The 15,354-nt window shown below is 40.1% G+C and overlaps 1 protein-coding gene across 1 annotated transcript in view; it reads right to left on the reverse strand.

Annotated features, from left to right (window-relative positions):
- Window positions 1–3,323: 3,323 nt before the first annotated feature.
- LOC149286917 (uncharacterized) overlaps window positions 3,324–15,354 on the reverse strand; it is a 62,035-nt gene continuing 50,004 nt past the window's right edge. The window contains 5 exon segments of the mRNA XM_089493701.1: window positions 3,324–3,455; window positions 4,915–4,982; window positions 6,340–6,441; window positions 6,632–6,706; window positions 7,695–7,811. Coding sequence (XP_089349827.1) covers window positions 3,324–3,455; window positions 4,915–4,982; window positions 6,340–6,441; window positions 6,632–6,706; window positions 7,695–7,811 — 494 coding nt within the window.

Consider the following 15,354-nt stretch of genomic DNA (forward strand, 5'->3'; position numbering starts at 1 on the left):
TATGTAATCTAATGGAGCCATCAGTTGAATTAAATCCATTGATCCTCTGGACACAAGTCAACAGCAAGTCAAATATCCAGTAAAACGCGAAGGGCTCTTGAGTCGATGAGAGCGTAAATGTTTAGAGAGTTTGACGTCGTCGTCGTCATCGTCGTTGGTCGGGCAAATGTGCTGTCGAGGCAAAATTAGAAAATATGCAAGATTTTGTGATCTGGTTGCCCCTGGGACTCCTGCACCCAACGCAGAGAAACGTGACCTGGGGCTGTTCTGAGACACGAAGCCTCCTCTCATCAGATGTAGAGAGGATTCCTGGCGGTGACGTCGCACGCTGGAATTTCAGACCTTTTACTCCTTAGAAAGCATTTAGGGCAAAATTGTCGGCTTTCAACAAGAGGTTTTAAAGAGACGTGAAAACCAAACAGGTAGAAAAACCTGATCTGATCCTAAATCTGCAAAGTAAGGATTATTAATTATACATTTTCTTTCTTTCTGAAATGTTACATAGTTAGACCTGCGTCCATCAAGTTCAGCCTCTCCCATATCTGTTTATTTCTTGCTGTTGATCCAAATTAAGGCAAAAAACCCAGTTGTGGCTCTTTCCACAAACTTTGCACAAACTAGGGGAAAAAATCCTTCTTGACCCCAAAATTATATCCCTGAATATAATGTTTTTGCAAGTATTCATCCAATTGTTGTTTAAATGTTAACAAACTAAATGGAAAAAATGAGTAAACACAAGAGACCTGGCTAGCCACCCATCAAAAATGGCAAGTTACGTAGAGATGTAGGGTACTAACTTTACAGAGAGGGTGGTAGATAAGTGGAAGAGCCACCCAGCAGAGGTAGTAGAGGGTAATACAGTGAGGGTATTAAACATGCATGGGATAGACATACGGCTCCTGAATCTAAGACGAGACCAACGGCCAAGGTTTGAGTCTTTACAGCAGGACTATAGAATTGATAACTACAGACCAGAAGTAGGTAAAATAAAGTTAATATTTTATAGTTAGCACTATAATTCCCATCATGCATTAGTGTGAGGATGGACGTGCGGGTTAGCAGATTTAGCGGGTAAAGGCCTTTGAAGAGCTTAACCTCTTGCCTTGAGTGACTCTTTGCCCATTTCAGATGTATCGCGATTGTTCCGGATGACGACCCGAACGGCATTATCTCCGATCGGATTCAGACATAACACAGAAGTAAATGTAAACAATATATCCGCGTTGGGAAATTGCTTCAACTAAATTGTGGGAAAAAACTCTGTTACCCTGAACCTGTCCGAACCTGCTCTGCGGATCTTGGCAAAGTGTCCGTGAGCCGATCCGTGTAAACAAATTATTAAACGCTGTTTACAGTCCCTACATCACAAGGATATCGACCCGATCTATAACCCAAAAAGAGCCAAACCCTGACAGAGCATCGGAAAAAATATATAACTTTTTTTTCTAATGTCGTCTTCCTTTGGTTTGCCAAAAAAACCAAAATAAAACAGAATGCTGTGTATAAAATAGGGAAAAAAAGAGAATATTGTAAACAAAAATGATAGATTTATATCAAATTTCCCAATCCTTTAACAAAGTCATGAATTTATGAAACAAAACAGACTCATTTATGGATATTAGTCATACGGGACAGAGGACATTTTTAAAATTCTAGAATGGGGTCATAATTTCACTGAAATACCTCCAAACCATGGAATCTTAAAGAAACGAGACCTAATGAGGTCATGAGTTTTGTTTTCTCCTCGATCATTTATTAGAACGGATAAAAAATGGTGGCATTTATGACCTCACTGGCTTAGATAAGGCAGATGCCTGCAGGGCAGGCGGAGATCACAATGGAAAGGATTGTTCATCCACAATGTGTATTTCAGGTTTTATAGAACGCAGTCCTGTAAGTCTGACACAAATCACTGTAGATGATCCCTGATACTTGTCGAGCGTAGGGACTGTGCATATAGTATGATATAATGTAGGCCGTCGACAATAATACTTTCTATCAGATGGAGAGATTCCGATTCTATTCACTTCTGTTGATCGCAACGGCTGGAGTGCAACCTCTGCACTGCGGTAGGACCTCGCTGCACAAACTTGTCCGTCGGGTCACTCATCCTCTCCTCCCTGAAAGATGTCTCTTTACTCCATTTTTGAGTGGTTTTGGTTTCCTTGTGAATCAGTCCTGTGAAGACGGGCAGAGGTATGTGTGTGAGAGGTCTCAGCAATGCAGGAGGACACAAATAGCACAAAGCTATAATTAGTCCGATCTCGGGGGTTTTGGTAATTTTTCCAATTGGAAACCCAGGCGAAGAGCTTCAGTAAGTTCTCTTTGGTCAATAATTACGTTTCTTGGGTTCCTTTATTACCCTGGAATCAGTAAATAGCAATACTGTGTGTCCCACCTCGGGAGCATCACTGGAACCATTACAGAGGAGGAATCTCCATCAAGCTATCAGGGTGATCCTCCAACAAGGGCAGCTCAGGAACCAACAACCTCAAACACTTCATCGGCCTCATAATGAGAATGTGGTTGGTATCTCTCTAGGGGATAACTCTGGTGAGCAAGGAGGTCCCCATCCGGACCCCAACAGATCCACAAAGGGTGAAATAAAAAAAGATATGACAGCAACTCAACCGAGAACCGGCTGCAGTTTCAAAATCTGCCCTACGTGGCGTCCCTACTTGGGAGCGCCTTAAGTTTTAGCTCACTTCTGCCATTACAGAGGAACAATCTTCATCGACATATCAGTCTTATATATGATGTTTTGGCCTTCATGGGCCTCGTTATGCGGAACCTGGTTGGTATCCCTCTTGAGTTGATCGCAAAGTTTTTTATATGTTATTTCACCCTTTGGTGAAAGGTGAGTCCAGATGTGGACCTCCCTGCTCCCTTGCACCTAGTGGGACACCGACTGCATCCCACCCGTGAAGACCATGAAGGCTGAAATGTACATCTGGGTTCACTGTTTGCATTTCAGTTCTAGACTACCTCTGTGGACAGGGTCAGAGTGATATGTCAGATATTTATAATGGTCCAAGGGAACAAAATATTCTTACACGAATGCCTGGATTTTGTTACAATAAACCCAAGGGCAGATTAAGGTAATTGGGAACTTCTTGTCCCCAAGGTACTTCTTGCATCCACTCCTTGCCTCCTCATGCGCTGCTCTGCACGGTCAGACATGAAGCAGGATCACCACTGATGCCAAGAAGACCACGTTACGGGGCCGGTCAGATCGCCGCGTTGTGGGATGGATGATATGGGCCCCCCAAAACGTCATGACCCCGGAGCTACATCTCGTCTTAAGGGCTTCACAGAACGCATGTCTACTTAATCCGCTCCCCGCGGTGGATCTCCGGGTTCTGACGGGTTCTGGAAACATCACGGGAAACGTGTCTGATCCGTATCTGATCCGCTTTCAACGCCGCTGATCGTCTATCCAGATTAAGTTTGTATATCTGCGTGAGAACAAGAAATAAAAATCATTTAATGCCGGGGCTGAGGAGCCGCCGATCTCTCGTCGATCTGTAACGACGCGGTATTTGATCCTTCGCCAGCGGGAAGTTACCCTCTGGCCGCGGGGAGGACAGAATGCGCTGGTACCAGCAACTCGAGGACGTGACATCATTAATCTGTTTTAGGTTGATCTTTTATCACTCCTGGCCGCCGCCGAGCAGTTTATTTGGTGAATGCATGCGCCTCGTACTAGAGCGATCCAGCTAACGCGCTGACTCTATCCTGATGGAATTCCTCGATTAGGGGCCAGAAACGGCAGCCATTTGATATTAACTCCTTAACCTCAGCAAAAAGAAGTGGTAGAGGGTAATACAGTGAGGGTATCATGCGCGGGATCAGCATACGGCTCCTGAATCTAAGACGAGACCAACGACTGATTAAGGTTTGGGTCTTTCCAGCAGGAGAAACGGGCGACTAGACGGGGGCCGGATGGGGCCGATCTGCCCGGGAAAATTGTTTGTTTGAACTCGTAAAAGATCCTTCAGCTTAAATATCATGTTGGGGTATTTAAAGAGGGTCGCAATAAATGTACCTTGTGCCTGGAAAAATATGGAATTGGTCCAGAAATTGGTATTCTGCATCTTCAATTGAAGAATGCATACAAAAAAATTACAAAAAAATGATATATAAACTTGTTTATTCTGGATATTTTACTGACCCATAAAAAAATTAAACTAGCAAACATTTTTAACCCCTTAAATACCAAAATTATGCCATAGCAAAATGATATTTCACCTCTCCGTCACTTGGTGGATTATAGATTTCAAAGAGCATAAAGCCTATTACAAAAAAGTTGTTAATTAAGAAAAAAATGTTAAAATTCAGAATTTTTTTTTCCCAAAACATAGTTTTCAACCTTTTTTTTATATTTTTTGGAAATTTCAGCTCTCGGAGAATGGAGTTTTTTGTCATGATCACCCATTGGGTCCCCCGCACACCCCCCCGCCCATGAATGTTCTTCTAAATGATTAATATGTACCCCAGTAAGCTGACCCTGGGCTGTGCTTCCCGAGAATGCGCTGGTACCAGCAAAAAGCCACAAAAGAATGAGGTTTGACTGATTTGTGAAAGATACATATTGGTTTTTTTGGCTTACTGGTACCAGCACATTCTCTCGCCTTTCTTTTCAGCTCACTGCCCTAGAGCACCGAGACACTTACAAGCCAACGACGAAAGAAAAACCGGCTTCACCTTACAAATTGTAACAACAAGGGTGTAGCTCGATGGCCGTTCCACTTAAGTGGCTGTTTAGAGCTTTCGAGTGATTGGTTACTTAATTTAGCAACCTGATGGAACCGGGATGAGATTAAAGAGTTAATTATAGCACCGCGTTGGGTGTTGATATGACCCTGTAGTCGTGTAATTAACAGATTCTTTCTCGTAATGGGGACACAATGTTACCTGAAAGGGTTCTAATTTCATTTGTACGATTTTTCGCTGCAATGGATAATAAAGGAGAGGGTAAAGTCCTGTGGCACACGGAAGGTTAATAGAGGTAAGCAGGTAGGTGTGAGTTTTTAGCGCCATCTACAGGATTGGAAGTGTAAGTGCATCAGAATAATACCCCACTGTAGCAATAAAAAGGTTAAAGTCTGTTTATATGTAAATGGCCTTAGAATGCAGGGATGAATTGTAAACACGCGTCGTATGCTTTAGCCGGTATTTTTTTCTTGTTTGCTGAATGTTTTGTTTAATTTTTCAAATGTAAGCCCAAAGGCCCTTTCTACACTTTCTGAGTGTTTTTTTCCTTTTACATAACCAAGTGTACATCAGAGGTGACCAACTTCACCTTCAGACACGAATGGTGAGGCCTCCCAGCAGAGGTGGTAGAGGGTTACTTTAACAGCAAAGGACTTGATAACCTCATGGAGTCTCAGATCGGAGGCAGCCTGTGGCAGAGCCAGTTTCGTGTTCTGAAGTCCTCTCCCTTTTCCACACACATATAGATATAGATATAAAGCAATATTTTAAGCTTTTTATTTTATTCTCTGAACAGATTAACAATCACCTTCGAGCCAGGCGTGGGGTCCCCTAGGTGTCCCTCTTTTGGACTGAAATATCAGAACGTGGATTGTGAGTGTACGACCGAGCTCTGCAACAATAAAACCTACGATAACGAGCTTCTAAAGAGCGGGTAATATGTTTACAACGTGCCATGAAGAAATATTCTGCAGCCCACATTTCCAGTAAAATGCATTTCCATACGGTAATAGTGAGTGTGTGTGTGAGTGTGTATGTATGTGTGTCTGTGTGTGTCTGTGTGTATGTATGTGTGTGTGAGTGTGTGTGGTGAGTGTGTGTTAGTGTGCGTGTGTGTGCGAGTGTGTGATGGTATTAACCATATATTTCCCTGGCCATTTGCACATAAACTAACCTCATCTACCCACTATGTGAATAAGGCCTTTTTACTTTCCGATCAATAACTGGTTAACTAAACATTGCTATATGTATTTCAGTTTGGCAAACACACCAATCAGCACTTTTAGAAATTACACAATGCTTTCAGGGGAAAAACACACTTAAAATATTAACAAAAAGTTATTATTTTTAAATTAACATTAAATAATAATAATAATAATAATAATGTATCTTTCTTGATATATTTATTTAATTACCGAACACATGACCTGTGCTTAGAAACATTGTATCAAAAAATATGGTAAATGTTTAAATAATTGATGGGTTTCAGCTCTTTCTTCACGGCTTCAGCGATCGTTTTCGGGTGGATGCACTCGGTTTAGCCGCTAAAAAATAAATAAATAGACAGATTTTTATCAGTGCCGGTACCGGCTCCCCCCCCCCCGATACACTCTCGCACTCCGTTACCGTCAGGAGGTGTGGAAACGACTACTGTATTTTTCTTGGTTTGCTTCTTCTGTTTAGATTTGCGACCGGAGAGCTTGGATTCTCCCCAATTTCCTAACTTTGCTGAAAGAAAAAGAAAGAAAATGAAAAAAAAGAGAGAAGACTGAGATAATCTTTTGAACTATACATATTTATTGTTTTATTGTTTTATATAGCGCCATCATATTCTGTGGTGTTGTGCAATGGGGTAAATGCAATCAAATTACGATAAGAATGAGAGATTTATTGGTAATAAATAATAACGGAAACTCACCCAGGAATTTGGGGTTTACGATACCTTCGTCATTCAGAAGAGGCGTAAATATGGCTTCTGTTGAGCCGGCAGTTTCTGAGAAATTTCAGAAGAACAGCGAGATTACATGCGATGTATGACGGGAGCTCTAATCTATACGGGACAAAGCGTAAACTAAATAGGGGAAGATCTAATCTATACGGGACAAAGCGTAAACTATATAGGGGAAGATCTAATCTATACGGGACAAAGCGTAAACTATATAGGGGAAGATCTAATCTATACGGGACAAAGCGTAAACTATATAGGGGAAGATCTAATCTATACGGGACAAAGCGTAAACTATATAGGGGAAGATCTAATCTATACAGGACAAAGCGTAAACTATATAGGAGAAACTCTAATCTATACGGGACAAAGCGTAAACTATATGAAGAAGATCTAATCTATACGGGACAAAGCGTAAACTATATAGGGGAAGATCTAATCTATACAGGACAAAGCGTAAACTATATAGGAGAAACTCTAATCTATACGGGACAAAGCGTAAACTATATGAAGAAGATCTAATCTATACGGGACAAAGCGTAAACTATATAGGGGAAGATCTAATCTATACGGGACAAAGCGTAAACTATATGGGAGAAACTCTAATCTATACGGGACAAAGCGTAAACTATATGAAGAAGATCTAATCTATACGGGACAAAGCGTAAACTATATAGGGGAAGATCTAATCTATACGGGACAAAGCGTAAACTATATGGGGAAGATCTAATCTATATGGGACAAAGTGTAAACTATATAGATCTAATCTATACTGGGCAAAACCTAAACTGTATAGGGGAAGCTCTAATCTATACTGGAGACTCAGTTATATGAAGAGAACTCTAATATATGCCAGAGGGAGCTTTAACTGTATGAAGAGAGCGCTGATCGATACTAGAGAGAGCGTTGACTATATGAGGAGAGCCCTTCATGTAGAAAGAGCCTCAGGGACAAGAAGGGACCTTTAACTTTATGATTACTGAGAATCCTTTAAAACACGCAGGATCCACCCCAAATATACAGGAGCGTCACTTACTGGTCACAGCGAGGAGCACATAGGTCTCCCTCTCAGCGAGAATTTCTGATGCGTAGAGCTGCTGATTATCCAGAAGGTTCTTCACCTGCCCACTTTCATCAGCCAGATCAACGTCCCCTGCAACCCATAAAATATACATAAATATCAGTGTGGAAAATTAATTCACTATACTTTGTACATACTAAGACTTTTCGACAAGTAGGGAACAGTGTTCCAGCAGAAGTGGTAGAAGTTAATCCCAGCTGCACGTGGAATGGGGGAGAGGGGGTGAGGCTCATCTAAAAGACAAGGTCAACAACCAAGTAAGGTTTATGTTCTTACAGCAGTTGGAAAAAATGGCAGCCAAGTTGGGCCCAAACAGCTCCTATCAGCCATCAAATCTTAAGCCTGTGTGTTTTTTAAGCTCGGAGCTGTTTGCGGTACCTTCGCTTTCGTAGTGACAGCAGCTTTTCATGCTCTCCAGAAGCAGTTGGACTTTGCAGTTGAGGTTAAATAGAGCCTCCTCGTTGTCTGTAGAAAAACCAAAAATGATTATTATTATTATTAATTTTATCATATAGCGCCATCATATTCCGTAGCGCTGTACAATAGGATGACTGTGATTCTGGCCATTAGATAACCGTAGTGCATGAGCGCTCTGTGTATATCTATGTATATTGAGATGGATTTATAGTGATACATCGTAACGAGATGCAAAGTGCATAAAACGTCTAAATCCAGAAAAATAACTTATAACTACTTCTGGGGTCGTTTGGATAATTATTTGGTTTTATTTAGAAATTAAAGCTGTCTTTGCGCATGAGACTGGCCTTAAGACCCTTAACTCCCGCTGTCTTAATGTTACAGATTGTCAGGAGGCCTGTGAGGGAGAAACATGACCACGTTAATCTCACCTTCTCACTGCTGAATCCCTAGACCTTATCCACCCACTGACATTTTTTTTTACATGGGGGCATTTACTCCCCTCCTCTGAGAAATGCGGCCATCTTGCCCTTTCCTATACACAGCAGCACGGCAATACTGGTTAACCCTTTCACTTACCCCCATAGAGAACTGTAATGAACATCTCCGAAGTAAATTCCAGCGATCTCTACTTCTTAAAATGAATCCCTGGCGCCTCTCACTTGGTTTTTTTGCTATATTTTCAAGAATTCAACCCAAACAACAAACTTCTCCTGCTTCCTTGACCATAGCAGCAGTTGTATTGAAACCAACCAACGGTCTCTTGGGAGGACCCAATTCTTTTGAAATTCCCATTAATTTCCAGCCTTTGATCTGTGCCATTGTCTACGTTTGATTGCTCGGTAAACAATGCTCGCTAATGGAATAGCCGCGAATGCAGCGTTTGGCTGAAGCCAGCTTTGTATCCAAGGCGTTGCTATAGAGCGACGCCAAGAACACATTATGTCTATTCATAAAACCTTCTTTTCTTTCGGTGGATATTTCCTGCTGTATAATCGTAATCCTCAATGCCTTTATTGTGTCTCATGCAAATTCCATTATACTTCGGCCACCTATGTTACTATATCAAGTGATCGGAAAAAAATATTTCAAATGAAGAAGAATAAAGAAGGAAACTATTTTGCTAAATTCTTCCGCCGGACATGAATTCTGTAATTTTGAAATTCAATATCTCAAAATATATTATTTGAAAAACACAACGTATAGGTATTTAGTTTCATTTTCATTAGGGATTGGGGGTCCTAAAAGTTGCGAAGGTGATAGTTCCCCATTAGTCTATGTGATCCTGATTCATTTCATGTGAATATTGGGAGGAAAACAGATTCTTATAATGCTTATTATTATTATTATTATTATTATTATTATTATTTTAGAGAGTTTCTTTTGGGTTACAGTTGTCAGGACTCTAATGAACCAGGAAAAAAAGGTTTATTTTTATTTAACGTTGATGGGGACACAGGTACAAAGTACAAGGTGTACAAAAGTAGGATACTTATGTTTTTACAGGACAGTTACATTTGTAACATATATATGTATGTAAATATATAAGAATTTTATTATAGATTCATGGAAAACTCTTTATGAACTACAAGGTACAGCTAAAGGCCGCTTCATAAATGTTTATGTTAAAAGGGAAAGGGTCTGTTGATCCGGGGTTATCGGGGCCGGATCTGGGGAGCATTTGGATCCTTCCGATACAAAATGTCATAATGTAGATTGCGTTATGATGAGAAGGGAAGCCCTGAGTCTGCGTCTGTTGATGAAGTGTAGGTTCCATCATACGGAATCCGTGGTCCGAAATTGAATGGACCAAAAGCCATTAAAAATTTGTCTAAAAATATAGAAATACCGTATTTGCTCGATTATAAGACGACCCTGATTATAAGACGACCCCCCAAAATCTGAATATTAATTTAGGAAAAAAAGAAAAGGCCTGAATATAAGACGACCCTAAAGGAAAAAAGTTTTACCAGTAAATATTAATTCATGTAAACTATTTTTTTTAATAAAAGCTATGATTGAGAAAAATATTTTTTTTGTTTTTATTTCTTGTATTTTCCAACCTGTCCCCCAGTTACGCACATCTGCCCCCAGGCTTGCCACTCCAATATGGCACTGTGGCCCATGATATGCCTTTTAACCCTCTATATGCCACTGTGCCCCATGGTATGCCTTATACCCCTATATGCCTATATGCCACTCTGGCATTTAGGGGGTTAAAAGGCATATTATGGGGCAGAGTGGCATATAGGGAGGTATAAGGCATTTCAGGAGGCAGAGTGCTCTATTAAATGCCCCCTTAACGCCACTCCAGAAATGCCCTATGCCCCCATTTAACACACACACACACCCTATACCCCCATTTAACTAACACACACACACACACACGCACACACACTCTCCACCCCCCCCCCCCCTCTCAGCCCTCTCTTACCGGTGCTTCCAGCCGGGGCAGCGGGTTGACGTCGCCTTCCGCTGCAGCCGGAAGGAGGTGGAGTTGGCAGCGGGGGTTTGTATGCGTCCGTCGCGTATACTTTCCCCGGCTGTCAGAGATCAGAGGTGCGGTTCCGGTGCGGGGAACTCTGATCTCTGACAGTCGGGGAAGGTCTACGCGACGGACGCAGACAACCCCCGCTGCTAGCCACACCTCCTTCCGGCTGCAGCGGACGTTGTCTACGCGGATCGCGTAGACGTCAACCCGCTGCCCCGGCAATACAGCAGGAAGCACCGGTAAGTGTGTGTATGATGGGGGGGGGGGGGGGTGAGACAGGAGGATCCAGGTCCCCTGCAGCGGTGCGGGGGATCTGGATCTTAGTCTCATAATCAGACCTCTATTTGAGGTCTGATTAGAAGACGACCCCGATTAGAAGACGAGGGGTATTTTTCAGAGCATTTGCTCTGAAAAAAACCTCGTCTTATAATCGAGCAAATACGGTATCTATATTTTATTATCTTATGACATATTTAGCACCCTCATATTTTGCAGCGCAACAGTAAAAAAAGGTGAAGAGGGTTCTGCCCAAAGAGCTTACAATCCACAAAAAGGTTAAAAACGGCAGAGACACCCACACCTGGACAGGACCATCTTTGACTATAACAATACTCTATTTGCTCTGGAAAATACATAAAATGTGTTTTAGATAAACAAAAGAATCTAAAATGTATCAAATTCGTCATTGTCGCTTTCATTCATTAACATTTGAACCTGACGTCTCATCTACTTTCAGGAGCCAGAGGTGATGGAAATCACACAACGAGCAAAACAAACAAAAAACATTGTTGGAAAACATTGCAAGGTTTCAGTTTTATTTCTGCTGAAACCACTCTACGGTATGTTTAATAAAAAACAAACTCAGAAACACCAATAAAAGAAAGAATTGTCCGGCTCTAGTTCGAACACGTTCTACATGTTTGTTTTCCTCCGGTGTCTCTCACACGTGACCGTGTTTGTAAGTTAAATTCATGGTTAGGAGAAATAAGCATAAATTCTTCTCTTATCTGATTTTTATTTTTACGGCACAAGCTCTGGATTGAGGCCAACAACTATAAAAAAAGATAAACAGGATGTGAAAGTGTTTGGAGAAATCTAGAAACTTTTTATTATTTTCAACCAGGTAAAAATGTAAATAAAAAAAAAACAAAACAAAAAAAAACTTAAATAAATAAAATAATAATAAATAAATAATAATAATAATTAAAAATTTATATATATATATATATATATATATATATATATTAGGCAATAATGGAACTGATTAAAGGAAACAGAATGGAATTATTTTCACTCATTATTTTTTATTTAAATTTGTATTACATTAGTGTGCTAGGTAAAACTAACTAGCCACATAACTAGTCCTTGTCTTATTACATTATATGGACCTCTCACTACAAATAGAAAGGTTCTCGTGAGGGGTCCATATGAGTAATAATGACCTATTGAAGCAAAATATCTTTGTAAATATATTCTCTAATTACTGTGAATTTATTTGGGGGTTTTCAGTGAATTTTTATGTATTCCTTAATTTTGAAGTCATTTGGATTTTTATATCCAACCAAATTTATAGCCAGGCCATGTCATGCAAAGTTAAACCATGAAAAATCTGGTTTTATTTCATTTAATATTTTAATAAAATTTAATTTTAATTTCATACATTTATCAGATAAATATATATTAATATTTTAGCATCCAGCTTTCCTTGATTAACAAGTCAAACGTGAAGCGGATTGTTATTTGCGGTATCATGCGGTATCGGGATGGGTGAGTCCTTGGTGCACAGCTGGACGAGGTACGGAAGATCACTTTCCAGCGAGGAGATCCTCTGTGCGGTGCAGCGTCTTTTTATTTCGAGTAGTGAGTCAAGGTGTCTGTTCTCGGCCCACTTATCGACCTGACAAAAAAAATTAAAAAATGTCTTTTCCGCGTAAAACATCATACGTTACCGTTCAAACGTTGGGGGTCAGTTAGAAATTTTCTTGTTTTTAAATGAAAAGCCAATTTTGTCCATTAAAATAACATGAAATGGATCAGAAATCCAGCGCAGACGGAGTTAATGTTGTAAATGACTATTGTAGCTGGAAACGGCTGATTTTTAATGGAATCACTTCATAGGCGTACAGAGGCCTTTACCACCTAAGTAATGTTTGGCAAAGCGTCCATGATGTTTCTGCAGGTCTTCTTGATACACCCATATGCAGATGAGCTTCTAAAGTGGATGATGACTAATTTGCATATGGGGGAACTTGGTGATGTCAATAACAAGGAGAATGTATGCAGCATATTCAGTAACAATAGGGCTTGCCAAGAAAGCTATTTTTAGGAAAATTAAGGAAAATAAGAGGTAATAAATAATTACTTTTCCATCTGAATATTGCCATCATTTACTGACTGTTACATTTTTAAAGCTTGGGAATGTGGCATTTGAGCTCAGATATTCCTTCCTACACCCAGAGGTAGATCATGTCTAAACAGCCCCTCACAAATCGGGAGACTGAACCTACCTTAGGTGACTCTCCCCAGTCTATCGCTTCGCATAATAATAATTCCTGCGCTTCTGTGTTGTTTTTTAAAGCCTGCATTGTCAACTTCAAAAATTCTTCATTCAACAAATCTAATTCTTCTTCCTGTCGAGAATAATTTAATACAATCTATGTCAACGTAGAGCCTCGTGTGTCTGGTTAATAACACCCAATATCCATATTCCTATATTCCATATAATACCCCCAAACCTGCAGGCTATCAGGATCTCTTCAGACAAAGTGGATCATTCAGAAGTAAGATCCTATCTGATCTGGCGGAATCTTACAAACTCAAGCAGATTCCAAAACGCTTTCTTGTTATAATTGTACACGCGGGTTTTATTGGAATTAATTATTTTAATTGTGGCCAACAGACCTGAATGGTGTATTTATCCGGACCGCCGTCTCTCTGCTTTCTCTTTGAAAAGGTTTTATTGCTTTCAAGAATGTTCTCAACTTCATTACGCAGATTAAACGCTCTATAAAACTCTAGCCTGAGAGGAAAAAAGTAAACATGTGCCAAAGGCTCCAAACAGTTAATATTACAATTATTACTAATAATATATTTTCAAATAACTAATTCATTAAAGTAATTTAAACTATTTGGTTACTTTCCAGAAATATTTTAAAAAAATATATATAAATTTCTTGTAAAAATAATGGTGTTTTTAAAGAATCCCCCAATACCCCACAAAATAAAAGTAACTATTAGATATCAGAACATGGCCAACATGAATCAAAAAATGATGACAAAATAATCACCAAAACAAGCACTTCCTGAGCGGCCGGGTTATGTTAGATCCAACAGGAAGTGAAGGGTGCGAGCAAAAACGTGTTCCCCGTTCTGGAGGAAGGACAAATCTAGCCAAAGATCAGTAGCTAACTTGTGCCTTATAGGTGGTGTTACCTTTTAGATATGTCCATAGGTGATCTGTGAATATACAGAAGATCCCCAAATGCTGATGGTGCGGTCATATCCAATTCGGATTCACTCTTTCCATTATCCTTTTAAAAAAAATACAACAAGAACTTTGGTCCAAACCAAGCAGTAGTTCTGGGAAAATGTTCTTAATGTGAAAGAATCACTATGGAAACCAGTGGAACCTTCTACTTTCTACCAATTGGTCCGCCGTAAGCTCTCGGTACTACAAATACTCATCATAGATACAATGTGTCAACCTGGAGAAGACTGATAGCTGGAATGACTCTAATTGCTTAAACTGGATACTCGGTGGAAAGAGTTGACTATAGTAACGACTGCTCACAGGTCTGGGCTTTCTTACCGTATAGCTCTCCAATGTTTGGCTGGTCATTCTTTTCTTTTCCCAGTGATGGAAGAAGCCTGCAGCTAGCGCCCCGATAGCCGCATTCATACACTTTAGGAATTCAGGCTGGATGAATGGTTGGCTAAGCTCTAGGGAAGATAAAACATTTCAGATTTAGGTGTTTGCAGCCACATTTTCCAGGTGAAGAGAAAATCAAAGAGATGTGTCCAGAAACCAGGATTATTCCCAAAATGTCCCTCTAAACCCAAATCCTATAAGGACCTCGCACACAATGATGGGACTCGGCTAAGATCGTATTGGAAAAGTCTTGGTTTGAGCTTTGATAACGGTGTATGGCTGAAACACTGGAAGGTATTCCAAGCCTTCCATGGCCTAATTACCATTTGTCAAGGTGTGATTTGAGCCTCCTTTGGTACATATAGCGAACATATTCGGAGGTATCCTGAGTCTCTACTCCTAATAACCATTTTATGTCGCTGCTTGACTTTTTTTGCTTCTTTATATATTGTCAATGATTTTTTATAATGAACGTGATGGAGTATTATGTGTGATTTTCCTGCATTCTTTTATATAATTAAAAATGATTTATAATATGAGATTAAATAGTGTGCTATTCTAATATACTTAGATTAAGGGAACTATAGTAAAGGGGTTTGGGTTCTATGTATTCGCAGAATTTTTTTGGGTCTCATTAATTAGCAATTATAGTCTTATAATACCTTTAAGCAAGGCGTCACCCTTCTACAGACGCATTCATTCATTACACCTGAAGAAAGGTCCTCTGAGGTCTTGAAAGCTTATATGGCTCCTCGGTCTCATGCCATGTGGGTTAAACCAACATGTTTATTCAGCGGCTTTTTATAAAGCCATCTGTCACATGGTGATAATAACACCCA

The sequence above is a fragment of the Sceloporus occidentalis genome, unplaced genomic scaffold (assembly GCF_023333645.1).
Source record: "Sceloporus occidentalis isolate IW3139 unplaced genomic scaffold, rSceOcc1.0.p SCAF_66, whole genome shotgun sequence".
In the NCBI taxonomy this organism is placed as follows: domain Eukaryota; kingdom Metazoa; phylum Chordata; class Lepidosauria; order Squamata; family Phrynosomatidae; genus Sceloporus; species Sceloporus occidentalis.